Source organism: Tupaia chinensis, unplaced genomic scaffold, assembly GCF_000334495.1.
Source record: "Tupaia chinensis unplaced genomic scaffold, TupChi_1.0 Scaffold000646_1, whole genome shotgun sequence".
NCBI lineage: Eukaryota > Metazoa > Chordata > Mammalia > Scandentia > Tupaiidae > Tupaia > Tupaia belangeri.
In genome coordinates, this window is record NW_006160167.1 from 664,001 (window position 1) to 685,564 (window position 21,564).

Genomic DNA, 21,564 nt, shown 5'->3' on the forward strand with positions numbered 1-21,564 from the left:
GTCTCCCCCTCTGTTTCCACACACACCCACACACACACACACACACACACACACACAAGTAATTTTTTTTTTTTTCTTGCTGAGGTCCTCCTTAAGCAAAGGGAGACTCCACTTCAGTTCCTACATATCAATTCTATTTACTCTGCCAGTAGACTTACAAATGGGTTCCAGACACTGATCCTGGCTTTTGATCTTTCCCAGAGAGATGTACAGTTCATTCTGGCAACCTGTTGTATTGCTATTGAGAAAGAATGAATCAGACGCAGCACGTAAAGAAGCAAATGCTGCATTTGCTAGGATCCCCCAAAGAAACTGTCCAGTAGGAGAGACTATTCCCACAACTCAACCTGAATGAGATGATAACATCCCAGTGAGGGTAAACTGGAGAGTGAAGTTCCTTGAGGCTCTCTTGGCAGGAATGAGATATGAGATACAAAAACCTATTCATTATGACAAACTTAAGAACAATCATACAGGAGAGATGGAAACCCAGCTGCCTTCTATGGTAAGTTAGAAGAGGGATTTAGAACTATGCTAATCCAGACCCTACTACTCTAGAGGGATGTGCTCTGTTGGGACAATACTTAATTAGCGAGTCTACTTCAGATATCAGGCAAAAATCCTAAAACTCCAATGGGACCCCAAACCAATCAGTCTCTATTACTTGACAGGGCCTTCATGGCATTTACTAATCAGGATCTTGATGAGGGAAAAAGATCCCAATTAGTAATAGAACAGAGAAAAACAACAAGCCAGGCTTATGGCTGTTGCAATTGGCAAAGCTCTTGATACCCATAGACCATCCAAGAGCTTACTCAAAAACCAGAGAGAAAGACCTGCAGATTCCTGATTCAAGTGCAAGAGACCAGACACTTGGTGATAGACTGCGTCCAACCACCTCCTGGGCCTTGCAATCAATGCTGTGAAATGGGAAATAAGCCCTGGAGTTAGAGGGTTGACTGCCCACTCTCCTAACGGGGGAAATGGCAGCCAAGGCCTTTGTGAGCCAAGGGGAAGAAATCAATGACTGAGGAGGCCTGGGGAGATCCTCCATGCCCCTGTCTGGGGCATAACCACTGAGGAACCTTTCCAGAAGCTATAAAATAGAAAATGACCATGCAATAGGGATATCAACCCCTTGGGAGCACCATTGAATCCTACTGCAAGTCATCCAACACCTATGACAGCCTTTTCAATGACACCTTGGGACTATCTCAATGACCTGCCGCTAGTCCCGTGATCCCTAATAAGTAGGACCAACACCCTTTTCCAGCATGAAGCTGGAAGATGTATATCAACCTTCAACTCCCCAAAAAGATTTATAGGGATTATGTCTCTTTGGGAAAATGAGGCAGGAGAAAGCTAGAAAATGGAAGTGGTTAAAGGGGTTGAAGCATCTCCCTATGTGGCTAAATAGAAAAATCTGAACAGAACAGAAAATGTCCTACCCAAAGTAATGTAGGCAGATTATTGGGGGATGTCTAGCTGATTAAGCCACATTTGATATAGCCCACGAGATGGATCAGTGGGCCCAGCCCCATTTTGATAAAGCCAATGAAATGAGAACAATCCGTGGGCCTGGCCAAAGATCAACCAACATGACCTACATTTTAAAAGTGTAAACCCAGGTCAGCAGGTGGCTTGGTGGTTAAGGTGCTAGACTCCCATATGGCCAACTGTGGTTCAAGTTCCGGACCTAGTGGATTGTAAATCATGCAGGGTGCTTGTATGTCCAAAATCCCAAGAGAATGGAGGAGATGGGATTGCTGTGTGGCTTTCTTCCCCGGGGAGGGGTGGGAGGGTGGGCATGACGTCTCACTTCCCCTCTTGCTGTCTCAGTCTCTCTCTGGTGGGCACATGTGCCCTGTGGCTAAATGAATCAATAACACACACACATACACACACAGTTACCTCGCAGAATGTAACTGCTGGGGCCTTTGAGCCACTCTTTGTCCTCAGGCTGGCCCCTACCATTCAGGAGTGTACTTTCGCTTTTATTTAATAAACTACCTTTTTCTTTCTCTGTTGCCGTGTTTCATTCAGTCCTTTGTCTAAAACATCACAAACCTGGATATCATTGTAGAAGCCATCCTGTAACAGTCTAGAGTAAGAGCTCAGTCCAAACTGATGGCCCTTTATGGTTGTTTTTTTTTTTTTTTTTTTTTAAAAGGTGTGAAGCCCTTGAGCTCAGTCCTAAATGATGGCCCTTTATTGTTGTTTTTTTTTTTTTTCTTTTTAACAGTTGTGAAGCCATTGAGGACAGAATTCTGACTACTTTTTCTTCTTAAGTTTCCAGGGAACCTGGGAGAGTCACACCTACAAACACTAACAGACCACTGGTAGAACTCTATCCTGTTCCAGGCATAGTATTATTATTTTTAAAAATTTTTTAGATATTTTTGCTATAAGGGCATGTGCACTCACCAGAGAGACAGAGAGACAGAAAGGGAAATCACCCCCCCCAAGGGGGGGATGGCCACACCACAATCCCTTCTCCTCCATTCTCCTCTCAAAATTTTGATGCAAAGTAAACTTTTTATTTCTAAAAGAGTATAGCACATTCTTTTGCTGATTTCTTCAGGATCAGAGACTTGTGTTTTTCTATAACCAATTACTAAATCTAAATCTAAGAATGTCAAACTCACTTCTAACTTAACCAACCTCCTCTTCCAGATGTCCCACCTTTTTGGGCCAGCCTCAAAGGACCATAAAGGACTCCTTATGTTGATTGACAACTCCTGTTCTCAGAACTACATAAAAGGAATCATTGTATCTCAGCGCCCTGAGAAGTGTGCTTATTTTTCACTGGGTTAGCCACTCAATTTTGTGCTTAGTAATAAACTGCATTAATTATTTTTAAAAAAACAAGATGTATGCTGGACTATTTACTGTAAAGAAAGAAATACTTTCAGATATTTGTTGTTTTTCCACATTTAAAAAAGAGATTATTTTTGAACAAAATAATTGTGAGTTAATTTTGAATGTATACACTTGACCAATGTTTCCTGTTATATAATCTTTGATGAATAGGTTTGCTAACCTGATTCATTATATAAAAAAGAATGTTACAAATCAAAGTTAGTAACTGGTTTTTATACCTGTGAAATGAGTGTAATGATAGTACTTTATAGGGTTTCTATGAGGATTAAATTAATTATTACGGGAAACATCCTTAAAACAGTGCCTGAAGTATACTGATTTAACAAACGTCAAATATCATATATCTCAAATATCATTATGAAATTGTTTGTATAGTAGAAGCAGACATACTAACAAATCCTTTTTTTCCCCTTCACACTAAGCTTAGTTCCCTAAGAACATCTACTAAGTAATACCTGATTAACCTAGTTTTAATTACTATATGAAAAACATAATGAACCAGACTTTTTTTTAGGTATCATTCTATAATTCAAACATTTCAAATTAACCTCACCTTTACTGCCTTAGTGCCATTTTAATTGTAAAGTAATTAATAGCTCGGCATTGGAGAAATAATAAAATTAAGTACTTTAGACACGACAAAACTAAGCTAAAATGTTGGAAATGCCACAAAGTATAAATTTACCACAAATTTAAATATGAAATAAAAACATATATGGTTATGATAGATTGAGTAAAGCTTAACAGTGTGAATTACATATATGTATTTATATATTTAATATTACTAAAATATTAGTAATCATTATTTCTAGTTCATAAGATGATGAGTAACTTATTTTTTCCTCATCATTCATATTTTTTAAATGTTTAAAATGAGCTGTAGAACTAATCATTTAAAAAATGTTACTTTAAAATCCTGTGACAGTGAACCTGAGTGGGTATTCAGGAAGGAATGATTGAATTCTTTATAGTTCAAGAAACATTCATGTGGTAGGCCCTGTGCAACCTGCCAGGATATTAGGTAGAGCTTTCCATCACATCAGTGACTCACAAACCTCCATCAGAACCTCCCCATTGCTTTGTTTGGGTTGAGGCAGCACTTTATGACATTAGGAGCTCTCATTGCTAGGTAACTGCCTCATCCCAAAGGATGAGTGACTGCATCCTCATGAAGTTTCTGGGGCAGTGCCATAAAGCAGAGTGAGAAGTTTGAAATGTTGGACTATGCCAGCCCTTTAAGACCTGACCCCCAGAATTCTGTTTCTGGCAATCCTAGCTAGTCTGCCTCTGAACTGCCATTTGACACTGTCCCTTAGAAACCTGTGCCTTGGTGCTTTCTGGCACTAGGCTATTCCCACTATTGACTGTTTTTACACTGGGTCATGTGGCTTTTGCCCGTTTGGAACCGGTCTTTTTCTTAGAGGTCTTTATTCCCCACTAGATGTCACCCCATTGCTGGAAGCTGCTCTGTTAGCAAGGGATCAGTGTTCTACACAAGCTTTCTTGAGTGCAGCATGGGATGGTCTCCCCACAGCTGTGCCCAGCCTGGGAAAGATAATAACTCTTTAGTATTTTTTGAGCATTAAGTCATACAGCTAGTAAGTAGCTGAGCTGGGGTTCAAAGCCAGGCACTCCAACTCCAGACACATCCCAGATGAAGTTTTCTCTTTCGGTTTATTTATCTCTCTCATGAGTGTGGAGAGAGAGATAGCACCTCCAGTAAGGTCTTGATGCCACAATACATCCCTAGCCTCAGCCAGCCCTGGATCATAGGCACATGCCAACATACGCAGTTCACTGTTCACGTTCTTATACTGCCCGTAACTCTGCTTGTGGAATGGTACTTGTTAGACACTACCAGGACATCTACCTGCGCCCTTCCAAATGCTCATTCCTACGTAGTCTTCCATAGATAACCTGTCACACAGACAAATGACTCCAAAGATGACTTTACATTATTTTTTGCATGGGGAAGGTAGGCACCTTCATGCTCAACAGTGTTGTAGTCGAAGTCTCTAGACCTTCATGTGACCCAGCGTTACACTCCTGACCACTTATCCCACAGAAATGGAGGCTTAAATTCTCATGAGACCCTGTACAGAAATGTTTGTAAAAGCTTTAACCAAATAGCCCCAAAACAGAGACAACCAAATGTCCTTTAATAGGTGAATTGTTAAATTGTGATACATCCATAACATGGAATACTACTCAGCAATGAAAAGGGGGGACAGACAAGATACACAATTTCAATGAATCTCTCAAGAATTATGCTGAGTAAAAAGCTAGTCCAAAATGTTGTGTATGTGCTAAATATGGTTCCAGTTATATAGCACTTTGGAAATGACAGAATTATAGGAATAGAAGACTGAGTGATCTTTCCAAAGGTTAAGAAGAGGAAAATAAGAAGGAAAGGTAACATATGAAAGATTCTTACAGTGTTGGAAATGTTCTGAATTTTGACTATGTCAGTTTTAACATCCTGGTTGTGATCTTGCAATAATAGTTTTGCCAGATGTTACCGTTTGAGGAAACTGAGTAAAGGGTGCATGTGACTTCTTGATAGTATTTTTTTACAACTGTATGTGAATCTGCAGGTATCTTAAAATAAAAAGGCATTAAAAAAATCTTAAGTTGGCTCAGCTACAGTGGTGTGTGCTGCTAAGATGCTGTGTTCTGCAGGCAGTGACCATACAGTAAGTTTAGGTTCAGTTCCCAATTGGCCTAAAGTCCAGACTCAGTGGCGTGCACCTGCAATCCCAGCAGGAGGACCACAAGCTAGAGATTGGTCTGGGCAACATAGCAACACCCTGTCTATAAAAAGAGCTAGACGTGGTGGCACATACCTGTGGTCTCAACTGGGAGGCAGCAGGATCACAACATGGCAAGACCCTGTCTTTTAAGATTATTTTATTTTATTAGGGCAGAGGGTGCATGTATGAGACAGAGAGAGCCCCCCAACAGAGCCTGGTTATACTATAATCGTTTTCCATCCATCAGGATCCTGAGCACATGCATATGCACCAGTATATAAGCTGCTAGGTCTGGGATTCAAACTCTGGTCAGCCATGTGGGATCTGGATTCCTTTGCACAGTACTTAATTGCTGTGCTACAAGATTGGTCCAAAAAGGGGGGTGTGTGTGTTAGTCCTCTTCACCTGTTGGAATATAGTTAATATGTGTTCTGATTTTTATTCACTTTCTGACTTTCATGGGGAAGCTATTAATAGATTTCTAGTGATTAACTTTTATCTAATTGAGTTTTGGGAGCTTTCTTGGCAGGATTCTAGTAGTTCAGTCTAATGCATTTGTATATTAAATATAAAATACATAAGTAAATATGTAATTTAGTCAATTATGTTTTCTTATGAGGCCTTGTCATATCAAAAGAAAATGGCAGAAGCATTGTCTTTCTTGTGAGTTTAAGGTAACAGTATTTGGGGGAGAGGGGGGACATAAGTGTATGATATATAATTCTGTCTCAAGATAAAAACCAGAACTTAAAACTTGTTCTTTTTATAGTGTGAACTCTGCTACCTTCAGAAAAACCCCCTTGAACATTTTTTTCCCATGAGAGATTATTGCTATAGGGCACCTGTGCTCACCAGAAACACGGAGAAAGGACTGAGAGAGAGAGAGAAATCACCCCCCGTGGGGGATGGCCACACCACAATCTCTTCTCCATTCTCTTTGGATGTTGGGCATGCACGCACATGTGCTGTGCCTGAGTTTCAAGCTGCCAGGTCTGGGACTCAAGCAGCCATCAGTCATGTGGGAGTCCAGTGCCTTAACCAGTACACCACCTGCTGTCCCCAGCACCATTTTAACATGAAAATTGAAGCCTATATTCATGAAAACTCAGCTCCAATGGTCAGAATAAGAGAAGAAAAAGATTAGGTATTGGGTGAATTCAGAATATTTACTCAAGAAAATTAAATCAAGTAGTTTAGTTATACAAAGTTTGTCAGAACTGATAATATAGAATCACAGAAAACTAGGAAACAATTGAGGATAGATGTTTTGTGTTATCGTGTCTTCCTGATATTTATTGATGCTGTAGTGGTACTGGTCCTCACGTACAGTTTGTCAGCCGTCATCACTGGTTACAACTCAACGTAGCACCGATAGCCGTTGGCTTACATATCATAAATACAGTTTCATAAAATACTAGTTATTATTTCCCCATTTAAGTGTATTTAAAAGAATTTGCCAACAGTGGGCATGAATGGCCAGTAAAAGGTCAACGTGAGTTTCAACCTGACCGTGACTGTGGAATTTGGGTTCTGTTTCCTGCTGCTTAGCATGATATCAGGCACATTTCAGGCACACAGTAAATGTTTAGCAAATTACTACTGCTTTTTTTGAGGTCCACGGTCCTGTCCATGACCCCACTTTCATGGTTCCTCCAAAGAAGAGTAGAATGGACAGACAGGGTTTTCTCATTATCTCACTGCACAGGGTGCAACCACTGGGCCCAGTGAGAGCATGAGGAGTGGAGCAGTGCAGGCCTAGAGGAGCCAGGTCAGGCAGTGCAGAGAAGACCGCAGGTAGATTTGGGCCAAGCTTTCTCTCACACTGAAGAGGAAGGAGCAATGCAGGAAGACAGTCACGTACCAACCTCTGTGATAGATTCAAATTCTTTCTTGAGTATATCCTGCTTGGTTTCGATGTACACACTGGCTGTTTCACCCATCCCCGTTACAAGTTGTAGTATATTACTAAATATTTCATATTTTATAACTAAATATTTAGTGGCTTGTGGACTAATCTGGGATCTAGCCTCCATTTGGAATGTGAACGATATGCACTCCAAACAGTAACTGAGAATGAATTTTAGAGACCTGCTCTCTACTGGTAGCACTTGATTTGATACTTTTTCTTTTACCTTTCTGTTCATGCTTTCTTGTTTGGGGGCAGTAGGGCAGCTTTTTATTAATTGCCCTCTGTTCTTCCTTTTCACTGCTTTGTTACTTGTTTACTTCACTAACCTTACAGGTTGATGCCTCTCACCCACAAATTTTTCTGGAGAATATCTGTAGGTCCCACTAGCTGTCTGTACTTAATAGAATAACTATTTTTTCCATGGCACCTCTTTGTTATAACTGAATTTTCTATTTACTGTAGGTCCTTGTCAGCACATTTCTGAATATTTTTGCTGAACCCTCTGCAGAATTCAGAGAAACTGCTCAGTGACCACTGAACGGAAGATCTAATCTTAAGACTTACGTGAGTTATTTTCTACTGTGGATTTCCTTACAATATATAAAACCATAAGGAAACTGTGGCCTTGGCTTAGGGCTGATTCACTTCTTTTTTTAAAGAAATATTTATTTAACTTTATTTATTATTGTTATTCTTCAATTTAACCAGAGAGAGACAGATAAAGGGAGAAAGAAAAAGCAAGCTGCCAGGTTTGGGACTTGAACAGTCGTCGGCCATGTGGAAGTTCATCGCCTTAACCACCACGCCTCCTGCCCATGCCCAGGGCTGATTCACTTTTGTAGCTGTGATTAAAAAATTTTGTCTGTCACTAGGCTTATTAAATGTGTGGGTTGGGACCAGGAGATGGGCATAATGATTACATTGCTGGACTCCCTGTAGTCAACTATGGTTCAAGTCCCCAACCTGGAGGCTTAAAACTCATGCTGAGGATGTTTGCAAGCATGCCTAGAATACTGAGAGGAAAATGGAGAAGGGATTGTGGTGTGGCCATCCCCACTTGGGGATGATTTCTTGCTTTTTGTCTATCTCTCTCTATCTCTCTGGTAAGCACACCCTATAGCAAAAACCTCTCATCTTAAAAAAAAAAAAGCGAGGGTAAGGTTAATACTGTAAAAAGAAGAATCTGAATTGATTTTATGATATCTCCAGTTTTTAAATTAAAGTTCTTACTTTCCTTAGCTTTCCTGTTTCTATAAAGCTTGAAATTTATGCTATAAATGCGATGTCCTAGCCAGTCCTTACATTTGCATGCTAAATTATTGGTTTTTTGTTTGTTTTTCATGGAGATAGTTTTGTTTATTATACAGAAGATCTCAAATACAAGAGGAAGCAAATATGTGAAAGAAAATTAGTTTATTATTTACTTATTAAATAAGAATGTCTACTAACAAGAGCAAATATATATAAATGAGTTCTATGGAGTTTAAAGATCATGTTATCTGTTTTCTGATAATGCAGTAAACTTAAATTTTATATCAAAGCAATTATATCTTGCATAGTTTTAAGAATATCTTTTAATCTCTACATGATAAAAAAGCAAAGTAGAATTTTGAAGCAATTTAATTGTAATTTTGATCCAGCGGATGTGAAGAAAATGAAACATTTCTAACAGGAAATAAGTTACGGTTGATAAAACTTTGTTGTTATTTTTGTTTGGTAAAGTAATCTATTAGAGGCAGGAGGCCAAAGAGGATAAGAAATAGGGCTTTACTCAATGATGTCATTATCTTGATTCAGTTTGGCTTCATGGAGTCTCACTCTCCTCATATTCTATTACAGGCATATTCCAGCCACCACATCAGAACAATGTCCTATGTTTTTGTGAACGATTCTTCTCAGACTAATGTGCCCTTGCTACAAGCCTGTATTGATGGAGACTTTAACTATTCCAAGCGGCTTTTGGAAAGTGGCTTTGACCCAAATATTCGGGACAGCAGGGGCAGAACAGGCCTTCACCTTGCAGCAGCTCGAGGGAATGTAGACATCTGCCAGTTGTTACATAAATTTGGTGCTGATCTTCTGGCCACAGATTACCAAGGAAACACAGCTCTTCACCTCTGTGGCCATGTGGACACTATTCAGTTCTTAGTTTCCAACGGACTCAAAATTGATATTTGGTAAGTTTTTGTGGTTTCTGAAGTCTAGTCATTTCTTCCTATTAGTGTGTCAACCAGTGGTCAAATCTCAGAGTATGTCGATTTTGTTTCCTCACTCAGTTGTAGTGACAAGTTCAAAAAGGCAGTGAGGACAGTGTAATCTTTTTTTTTTTTTTTTTTTTTTTTTTTTTAGGGTGTATGCACTCACCAGACAGACAGAAAGCGAGAAATCACCCCCCAGGGTGAATGGCCACGCCGCAATCCCTTCTCCATTCTCCTCTCAGGATCTTGGGCACACACCCACATGCGCCTGGTGTGAGTTTAAGCCACCGGGTCTGGGACTCAAACCGCGGTCGACTACATGGGAGTCCAGCGACATAGCCATTATGTTAACTGCTGGTCCCAGGACAATGTAATCTTAATAGGCAGGTAAGGGAACTTGGGGGTTCCGACTTCTAGATTTATGCTAAAACAGCTTAATTCTTTCCTATGAAAATAGTGGCCAGCTCCTAACTAATGGTGTAATATAAGATAAGAGGAAAAGGAGAAAACAAGTAACATTTGTTGAAAATCCACTATTGACTAGACGATGTTTATGTTAGCTCATTTAATCTTCAGAATGAATAACTCTTACAGTAGGCGTTATCTTCATTTTACAAATGAGATAGTTGAGACAAGAAGAGTTAGTTAATGAATTGACAAAGGTCACCGTACCTTACAAGGGACAGAGTTGGAATTTGGACCTCATTCTGCTGACTCCAAAGCTCATCTGCCTTCTGTCATGGAGTATACCCATGATAATGTCTTAATCTCTCAGAGTTCAGAGTTCTTTTTAGACTGAACAACTTGGAAAAGTTGTGGGGTTTTGTTTGTTTCAGCAATACACTATTTTTGAATGGGGAAGTTAACCAGGCTACCTTTAAAGCTGAGCTTGACTTTTAAGTCACAATTATGTGCTGCCCTTATTTATTCAGGTGCTAATGCCCCTGAATCTGAATAAGACAGTAAAAGGTTCTATGACTGCAGGAGAAAATGTGGGAATTGACTGCAGGATTCAAGGCAATTCGGTTCCCTCCTGTCTTTAGTGTTAAATATTAGCTGAATGAACCGAAGAAGCTTACAGACCTTTTTTCACTAGACCTTTAAAATATGGCGTTTTCCCATAAAAAAGTGAATGTCAAATAATGAGTCTAGAACTAGACTTTCCAATTAATCTCTGAGAAGATGCTCTCTTTTTCTTTATTTACTGCCATTTATTCATTCTTTTGCCTTGTATAGTTGCTTTTTCCTTCTCTCTGAAGGAAAAAAAATATAGGTTAAGTCAAAATTCAGCTTCTGGAGACCAGCAGTTAGCATAATGGCTATGTCGCTGGACTCCCATGTAGTCGACTGCGGTTCGCATCCCAGACCCGGTGACTTAAAACTCACGCTGGGCACGTGTGCGTGCGTACCCAAGATCCCGAGAGGAAAATGGAGGAGAAGGGATTGCCACGTGGCCATCCCCCCAGGGGGTGATTTCTCGCTTTCTGTCTCTCTGTCTCTCTCTCTCTGTCTGGCAAGTGCATGCGCCCTATAGCAAAAACCAATTCAAAAAAAAAAAAATTCAGCTTCTGGGTTGAACTTTGGCTGTGTTCTGGGTTTTAATTTTGAGTTAATCAGGCCCGTCCTTTCTTTACTGAGATCTATGCAAATGGATAATAACAATATAATTACTATGATGGCCTTTTTGTTTTTATGAACTTTTTTAGCAATCATCAAGGTGCTACCCCCTTAGTTCTGGCAAAGCGCAGGGGAGTGAATAAAGACGTCATCCGACTGCTGGAATCTTTGGAAGAGCAGGAGGTAAAAGGATTTAACAGAGGAACCCACTCAAAACTGGAGACAATGCAGACGGCTGAGAGTGAAAGGTACTTGAGTTATGACTTTTTAAGGGACAAATCACTTTAAGTACCTGGATCTTCTGTGGTGACTTTTGTAAACTTTATATTCAATTGCTTTCAAGTATAAAATTTTGGTACATTCTTTGAACTTTATAGAGGTCTTTATGGCTTCAGATGACAACTGAGAAGCTATTGACAAGGTACTACATACCAACATGCACGTAATGTTCTGCTAGCCACCTGCTGTATTGGCAGTACAAAGGAGAAGTGATTTAAGAGCAGAATCTGAAGGAAGGAAACAGGGGTTTGAGAATTTGAAGTACAGGTTATAAAGAGAATGGAATCTCAAAAAAAGAAAAGAAAGATAAGTAAGCCAAGAACTTGGACAGTATTAGAAAAGAACAATAAGGTGGGTTCAAGGGTAAGGAGGGGAGTGCTGAGAAATAATAAAACAGGAAAGGGAAAGTAAGACAAGATTAACACACACAATTCAGTTACCTGAAAGTGACTTTCAAATGAGTTGGAACTAATGAAGTTTGGCCTCCTATAAGTAATTAAAGCTAAGATGTGGGACCCACAGAGTCTTGAATAGCTCATTGTTTCTCATCTAGAAGCATTGGAGAACATAGTTCAGGAAGCTCTGAAGAGATGGAAAACCATCTTTTCTTCTGACCTTACTGTTGTAGCTCAGCAGGTGAAGTCAGTGGGCCAGACCTAGTTGTTATAACATATAGTTTGGTTGACTGCTGTGGAGTTTCAGCCTTCCAGATTATATAGGTGAGGTAAGAGGATGATGAGCTTACTGGTTTTTCCTGATTTTGCAGTGGAATATAGATAGAACAAACAAGGGCCCACATCAGCTATTGTCTAGTAGTGATTGACCAGGTGGACTTGGGTCTTGGCTCTCATAGACCACTTAGACTGTAGGATTGTTGCTTCTGTGAGCTCTCAGTGAATTCCTCACTACTTTTCATAGTTTACCCTTCATTTGATGCCTCTGTACCCATGATTGCTTTCCTCTCCTCTATGTGCTGGCTGGTGTACTCCTTGGGACCATTAATCTCACCCTCAAACTTAGGTCTATTTTGTTTAGGTACTTTCAAGCACTTATTACCATGCTAAAAAAATTAAGAGTTTGGGGTGCCAGCAGGTGGCATGGTGGTTAAGGCGGCTGGATCCCACATGGCTGACTTTATGGTTCAAGTTCTAGAACCATGGCCAGTGTGTGTGCATGTTTACTGAAAGCGCTGAAAGGAGAATGGAAGAGAAGGGATTGTGGCATGGCCATTCCCTTATGGGGTACCTTCTCTCCTTCTCTCCTTCTCTCCTTCTCTCTCTCTCTCTCTCTCTCTCTCTCTTTCTGTTTCTCTTGGGTGAATGCACATACCCCATAACAAAACTAAAATAAGGAAAAAAGAAATTAGAATTTTGCTTCTAGAATAGTACATGTTGCTCCTAAGTTATCATCTAAAGCAGACAAGCAGATAAAATAAATAAGAAGCCAAAGATGCAAACCCTTTTTTTCTTACCCGTATACTCTGGATCAGCAGAATGCAACAAGGCACTGTAATTGAATTGAGTCGATTATTGTTTGTTAGAGATTATCTTCCTCCAAAATGCCTTGAAATTTATTTTTGCCTTTCTATAAAATAGCACTAAATTACTTGAAGCTTTTTTGCCCCATGAAATTTCCAAGAATGTATTTTGTTTAATATATATTTGGGATCTTTATTTTGTAGAAAATTTCTTGACACCTCTTTTTTAATTAATTTGTTTAACTTTCTTTATTTTAATTTGTCTGGAGAAGGACAGAGAGAGAGAGAGAGAAGGAAAGTGAGAAAGCAAAGCAAACCACCAGGTCTGGGACTTAAACCACGGTCGGCCATGTAGGAGTCCAGTGCCCTTAACCACCACACTACCTGCTGGCCCCTCTTGACATCTTTTTATCAGAAATATACTCATAGCTTTATTTTGTCTTAGTTGTGATTACTTATTTTTTTTAAGAATTATTTATGTAACTTTATTTATTTATTCATTTATTTTTCATTTGACCAGAGAGAGACACACAAAGATAAAGTAAGAAAGCAAGCCACTAGGTCTGGGACTCAAACCGTGGTCAGCCAAGTGAGAGTGTTCAATGCCTTAACCACCATGCTACCCACTGGTCCCCTGTGATCACTTGTTAACTGAGAAGCAATTAGTCATTTGAGCAGCTCAGTATGAAATACTTACTTTTGCCATTTTACTTCATCATGAGAATTTGTGTTATTTATAAAATTATATAAAGCCAGTTCTTGAAAAATTTAATTGTTAATATTTGTACCTAGTTTCCCTATCTTACTCCTACCTCTCAGTGTCAAGGAAGAAATCAGTGGTTGAAGCTTAAATTAAAAAGTTTAAAGGCATTGTCACTAGAAAAACACTGATCAAAACCAAGTGAGAGGCCACTTTCACCCACTAAGAGGGCTATAATCACAAAGACAGACAATAACAAGTATGATTGAAAATGAGGAGAAATTGGAACCTTCATGCGTTGCTGATGGGAATGTAAAATAGTGCAGCCGCTTTGGGGAACATTTTGGCAATTCTTCGAAAAGTTATACACACAGTTATCATCTGACCCACCTGTTCCACTTCTGGGTATATACCAAAGAAAATTTAAAGCTTATGTCCACAACAAAGCTTGTACACACATACTCACAGCAACATTATTCATAACAGCCAGATGTGAAAATCACTCAAACATCAGCAGTGGATGAATGGATAAACAGAATGTCATCCATCCATTTAGTGGAATATTATTCCACCATAAAAAGGAATGAAGTGCCTATATAAGCTATAACATGGATGAATTCTGAAAATAAGCTACATGGAAGCAGCCAGTTACAAAAAGTCATATATCATATGATTCCATTTATATGAAATGTCCAGAATGGGCAAATGGGCAAATCCATGGAGACAGAAAGTAGTTGATTTGTTACCAAGAGCTAGGGAGAGGGTGATGAGGAGTGACTGCTAATAGGTACTGAATATCTTATAAGGGATGAAATGTACTGGAATTAAGTAGTGATGGTTGCTGTATAATTTTGTGAATATACTAAAAGCCATTCACTTGTACGGTGTGGAAAGGTGAATTGTGTACTGTGTGACTTGTATCTCAATAAAAAGTGGGGGTGAATGGTAAAAGGATTAGCCTGCATGTGGTATTATGGCATAACTGCATTAATATTAACCTTTGCTAGAACAGAAGATAAGGCAAGGTTTTAAATGTATTTTCTTCAATATTTTCCATTTCCCTCAGGATTCCCTATGACATAGCATAACTTCTATGGACCATAACATTCAAGGGTCTGTAAATCAAATTGAAAAATATTTCACCATTTTGGGACCAGTAATTGGTATAATGGCTACGTCACTGGACTCCCATGTAGTCAACCACAGTTCGAGTCCTGGACCCGGTGGCTTAAACTTATGCCAGGCGTGTGTGCATGTGTGCCCAAGGTCCTCAGAGGAGAATGGAGGAGAAGAGGTTGCAGCATGGCCATCCCCCCTGGGGGGTGATTTCTAGCTTTATCTCTCTGTCTTTCTCTGTCTTTTCAGGCAAGTGCACCTGCCCTATACCAAAAACCTCTCAAAAAAAAAAAAAATTTCACCATTCCTCCACATTATTCTAAGTTTAATTTAGTTCCCTTTTACTTTGTAGGTGTGAGATGACAAAGGTAATGTATATGATACATGTTTTTATAAAAGACAAGATTACACACATATACGCATACACACCTTTATGCTGAGTATTCCATGAACAGGAGAAAACATTTCATTAGATAAAGTCTCTATGGAAAATTCTGATTGGCAGGGCTTTATAAGCTCCTCCAGAATACTCACTGAGTCCCAATTTATACCTAACCTTTGAGTATGAGGGCACGTCAACTTAGTCATAGTAAATTTCATACAGGTCAGATTGCACCTGTCCTGAGCCATTTTATCTATTTAGGTCTTCCCAAAGTTCTAGTCTTATTTCTGAATTTGCTCAAGTTTTTTTATATTTCTCTATTATAGATTCCCACTTACAAAAAATTTATCAGAGAATAAATATCTCTCTCTCTCTGAAAAGAGATAAAAAGAGAGAGATGGAAAGCGAGAAAAACACAATCCTTTCTCCTCCATTCTCCTCTAGGGATTTTAGGCACGCACCTGGCAAGGTTTTCAAGTCATCAGGTTCATGACACAAACTGTATAGCATGTGGGATCCAGCCATCTTAACCGCCACACCGCCAGCTGGCCTGACATCTTGTAATATTAAAAAGTTTTTGGCTAGTCAAATAGACTGGCCCATTAGGACTGGCCCATTAGGAGGTCATCTTTTTATAATGAATAATTATTTTCTGGTAGAGACTGAGAAATCGTTGACTTACAGTGTCAGGAAGTAAAGTTATAGGTTTAAAAATTTGACAATTTTGCATTTGCTTACTCTTCATTCATGGTGAACATGAATCTAAATGCTGTTTTCATTGTTTGTGCCAGATGGTTGGAAGAATATGAAAAGAAGGGGTTTCTTGAAGGGTGGTGATGACCTTTTTATAACCAACAGATAATTGATACATATAATTATGGTCATTGTGGCTTTAATCTAATGATACCCTATTATGGAGCCTGCATGTCGTAACAGAGCTGTGCATGCTAATTCCTTGGCGCTTTCAGTTCCTCACAGTGCAGCCTTCCAAGTTCCCACGTCAGAGATACTGTTTTCTCTTTGTGGTGGTCATAATTCTCCTTGGTAGAGCTCAGAATCAGTGTTTTTGTGGTACTTGCAAAATATTTTATTTTCAACTAAACTCAACCCGAATGCAGAAGAGAAATAAACTTACTCTGTATTTATTATTAGACAAGACAGAACTAAAACCAGTAGGAGGAAACTATTAATAATTCCCAGTGACCACACCAGTCCATATGGACAACAGACGAAGGAGTAAGCCTCCAATATTAGAACAGTATACGTGAAGAAAGAATTCCTTGGGGGCAGCCAATAATATGGCAGTTAATGTGGCTGGATCCCATGTGACTGACTGTACATTTTGAGTCTCGGACCTGGTGGCTTGAAAAACATGCCAGGCACATGTGCATGCATGCCCAAAATTCTGAAAGGAAAAATGGGAAGAAGGGATTACAGTGTAACCATGCCCCATGGGGGGTGCTTTCTCACTTTTCTTCTCTCTCTGTCTCTGGTGAGTGCACATTCCCTCTACCAAGTGAAGGGAGGAAGGGAGGGAGGGAGGGAGAGAGGAAAGGAAAGAGGAAGGAAAGGAGAGAGGAAAAGAAAGAAAGAAAGGAAGAAGGAAAGAAAACCTTTATTGGTCAGATTATTGAAGTAAATTAATAAAAATTCCCTTTTAAAAAAAATTCCCTTTTAACTTTAAGATTCATACATTGTATATAAAAGATTTGTTTGGATTTACCTGTTTTGCTTATTTCCATTGATATGAATTCTCAAATTATAAATCTTTATGTTGAAACTTCTAAATAACCAAAATGTGATTTGGCTTAGCATCTTGATAAAAACATATCATTTGTCCTATTTCATGACTTCTGCTTGGGACCTCTTTGTTAAAATTTTATTTTTTTTTAAGTTTTGTTTTGTTTTGTTTTTGCAATAGGGTTTGTGTGTTCACTAGAGAGACAGAGAGACAAAGAGCAAAAGTGAAAAATCACTCCCTACAGGGGCTGGCCACACTGCAATCCCTTGTCTCCCGTTCATCTCTCGGGATTTTGGACACACACGCACAGGCATCCGGTATGATTTTCAAGTCGCTTGGTCTGGGACTCAGCCGTGGTTGGCCGTGTGAGAGTTCAGTGCCTTAACCACCATGCCACCTGCTGGCCTCTTGTTAGCATTTTTAACTTGGCTCTGTTAGATACCCAACCAAGAAACATAATCTTCGTAATTTAGCAGTTTACAGTTTTAAGGTAGATTGGGTATATAGGGATATTTCAATTATAATGCAAGTGACTATTTACAAAAGTCAGTTCTTTTAAGTGCTATTCATAAAGTTTATCTTTGCTCAATAATAGAATTCTTGTTGATTTTGAAAGGGATAAAGTGTGTTGTTTCATGCCCCCTTTTTTTTTTCATCTTTTCTTCTTTCACAGTGCCATGGAAAGCCATTCTCTCCTCAATCCCAACCTACAGCAAGGAGAAGGAGTCCTTTCCAGCTTTCGAACCACGTGGCAGGAGTTTGTAGAGGATCTGGGTTTCTGGAGGGTGTTGCTCTTGATCTTTGTCATTGCCTTGCTGTCACTTGGCATTGCCTACTATGTGAGTGGGGTACTACCCTTTGTGGAAAACCAGCCCGAACTGGTACATTAAGGGGGCTAATGGGAGAAGAGGCAGACGCCTGTTTCCTGCATCTAATATTTGTTCTGTTTCTCAAATTCTTAGTGCAAAGCAGTGAGGGCTTGTACATTTTTCTTTTTGCATTTTTTACTTACTGTAATCCTTTTCTGTGTTCCTTTGAACTAACTGCATACCATAGTCAAGTAAGTACACTTCATCCTGACGCCACCTCTGACTCAACCTGATTCCTAGGCAAATCTACACAGGCCTTGTCTGATGAAAACATGGGGATGACTAGAGGAGAGAAGTAAAGGAAGAGCCGAGGAAGTTCTTGCTGTAGAAACCCTACCCTGATAGAGGACCAACTGAGGTCTTCAGAAAGAAAAAGGGTTTCTTACATGATCAGCTTTTGTTGGTAACTTTTTGTCTTTGCTAGTTTTTGCAAAAGCCCCTTTTCTCTTTTTATTTACTTTATTTAGGAAGAAGGGAGAGAGTGAGACATTTCAACTTCGAACTTGAATTACATTTTTCAGATCCAATAGAGCAAATTAGTATTATTGGAATCTATTAATGTTTGGTTTATTTTGTTATTTTGAAGTTTAATCACAAACCAAACAGAACTTTTGAAAATGAGCTATATTTTCTTCAAAAATGATTGACTTGAACTTATATTTATTTGTTTTTAGGATACTTTTCGGTTTTTTTGTGTGTGAACTGCTTTGCTTGTTCATATCTGTAAAAAGTAAACTTGAGAAGTTCATTTTGTTCTCATTTTCGTTTCCCCCAGTGCTTACTTCTAAGGTACCTTATTCATCAAGAACACAGCTAGAAAACTCTTCTACTGAATAGTTAGCACAAAAAAAAAATTCTGATGTTTAACTGTCACTGTAATTCTGTAGTACTTTTATTATAATGAACAATTCAGTTCTATAAGCTAGCTGTGTTGTCACAGTTGTATCATAGTTCATAATTATTTCATGTGCAATCCTATTTAGAGGCCCTGTTAGACTCACCATCCATATCAGAAATTCTCTGATGGCAAGAATAGATGGAGTTTTTCTGAGTTAACAGCGCCGAACAGTATCATCCGGGGTGTCATAAACTCTTTATGAAGGGTAATATTATGTAAATTCAAATCTGGCCCCCAAACTGTATTGCAGCTTACAGCGATATGTTTGAAGGCCTCTTTTGTTCATGATTCTATAACATATAAATCATATTCTTAGGTTATTGAAAAAGGATGAAGGCTTGATAATTGTCCCTTGAGTGAAGTCAGAAAATTGTAGTAGAAGAACTAATGGTTTATTTTTTAAAACAAAAGCATCTAAGCTACTGCTAATTGAATTGTTGTTAGAATTAGATATCATAGTTTAGAATAGAATTGGTATTTCTGTGATTCTTTAGCTTCTTGATATTTTTTCTTTTGTATTTATGTATCTAATACTGAGGCTTTTTTCTTTGTATGACTTATATCCTCCTTTAAGAGCTGTTTTAAAATTCCTAATTAACTGGCTGCTTCAGAATCAGCTTGCCGAGTCTTGCTTTTTAGGTTAGAGACAAAAAAAAAATCATAGTTGGTGTAAAGACAGCAAAAAGCAGCTGGCTTTAGAATTCAGAATACAAGATGAGAACTCAAATTTGAAGGACACTCAGAATGAAAGCCTTGCAATTAGCTTTACAGTTGTTTGTAAATCTAAACAGAAATGCAGAATTGGTTGATATATATGTAAATATCTTGCATTTTTTAAGATTAATGTTTTCTTCTAAATGTTAATTTCTGTATATTCTCTACATTCATCATTGAGTAATAACACCAATAAATGTATTTATGAATCCCTTAATCATAATCTGTTTTCCTAGTTTGTCATGGTTTTTCTTTTAATTTGAGGGTTTTTGTAATGGATTGCAGTTGGCTGCTTAAAAAAAAAAAACTTTTTTTTTTTTTTCAAAATTGATGTAATAGGGATGTCGAGTGTCACATATATTTGCTTTGTAAATGCTCTAAAACTAATTTGAGTGAGTTGCTTTGAATTTAAGAATGATAATAACTACTGTGACTTATCACCTCCGAGTCACGCAAGTCACTTAGCTTGCCTTAACTCATTTCATCCTCTGCCCCCTTGGGCGCTCTATGTCCCCATTTCCTAGGGTAAGGAAACTGATGCAGGGAAGGTTAGGGAACGGTTCCAAGGTCAAACAGCCAGCATGTGATGGCATAGAATCTATCCCAATTAGACATGTGTGCTTTCCTCCTGCCCTGCTGTCTGCCGTGAATCTGGCAGGGGGACCTTGTTTATCTAGAGCTCTGCCGGCTGATATTCTCAGCAGGACATTACTAAAATTTCCATTCCTGTTCCAATATACTTACCTTCCCCCCCACACACACACACAAAATGCCCCATTTCTACACATCCTCCCGCTGTTGCAACCTCTAACATTTCAGCTCAAGCCCTGGCATGTTCCAAAAAGCTTCTGTAGTTAACCATACCTGACTGCCCCTCTTACCTGCCACGTCCCCGCCACATCCTATGCTCCATTTTATCACATTTATTTTACATTTCTTGATCTGTCCTCTGTAAACATGTTTTGTGTTTTCCTGTTTGTCTCTTTAACTACAAGCTTCACGAGAGCAGGGAGTTAGCTTCTTCGTCCGCAGCCAGGTATCCTGTACCATACTTTGTGCACAAATACTAATACTGTTACTTTCTTGCCAGTAGCAGTATTTTTTCTTTTCAGATTAACTAGCATTTTGCCTTTCTTATATTCCTTCCCACACACTGCACATGGGAACTGGACTGGCCTTTTTCCTGCTGTGTGCCTATACCTGACAGGTGAGCGACACAGGCTGGTACTGGAGGTCCCTTACATAGCGCACAGGCTTCCAGCCAGGGGCATCACCTGCCTCAGCCTTACCACCTGGTGTAGGAGTCCAGAACAACATCTACCTTCTGTTGCTGTTATTTCGTTTTCAGTGTTTTTGTTAAACCAAGCCACAGTCTTTGACCTGTGAAATTATGTGTCAAAGTGTTTTCCACTGAAAGAGCCAAAATCCAAATTTACAGCACCATAAACGATTAGGAAATGTGTTGATTAATGCAAATGGAAGACTGGAAGTCCAGAGAGGTAGGGTAGACCCCAAGGGTGACATAATCCAGAGTATTTCTCTCAGGTCACCTGTGCTTTTGGCTCTGCCCTCCTGTTAGTTGCCTGCATCCTCCAACAGATTCTGAGATGAGCCCAGAATTTTCAGGTGTCACTTAAACTCATGCACACAACACCCAGCGTCAGTTTAAGCCCCCAGGTCCAGGACTTGAACCGTGGTCAACTACATAGGAGTCCAGTGACACAGTCATTACATCAACTGCTGGTCCCAAGTTTCCAATATAATTCTATGTAGGCCTCAGTGACAACATTGTTTCTTCTATGTAGTTCTGCTTGGGCACTTACATCTTGAAAGACATATTTTATTAATTACTTTTCCTTTATTTTGCCTGTATATTATATGGTTTATGTGAAATTATCTTATCAATTTCATCAATTGCTATTCCTTCTATCTGGTGCCCACACTATAGCTATTCTTATTTAGTCATCTTGCTATACCTTTTCCAAATAGTTTATCTTGGAGGGTACACCACAAAGTAGCTTTTCCCAAAATTAA

At 39.1% G+C, this 21,564-nt stretch overlaps 1 protein-coding gene across 1 annotated transcript in view; it reads left to right on the forward strand.

Moving 5' to 3' along the window:
• The window catches only part of ANKRD46 (ankyrin repeat domain 46), a 40,340-nt gene extending 20,593 nt beyond the window's left edge, over nt 1–19,747 (forward strand). Inside the window, exons 2-5 of the mRNA XM_006159701.2 lie at nt 8,002–8,103; nt 9,379–9,716; nt 11,444–11,602; nt 17,723–19,747. Coding sequence (XP_006159763.1) covers nt 9,406–9,716; nt 11,444–11,602; nt 17,723–17,939 — 687 coding nt within the window. The 5' untranslated portion in view covers nt 8,002–8,103; nt 9,379–9,405 and the 3' untranslated portion in view covers nt 17,940–19,747. The remainder of the gene's footprint in view (nt 1–8,001; nt 8,104–9,378; nt 9,717–11,443; nt 11,603–17,722) is intronic.
• The last annotated feature ends 1,817 nt before the right edge of the window (nt 19,748–21,564 follow it).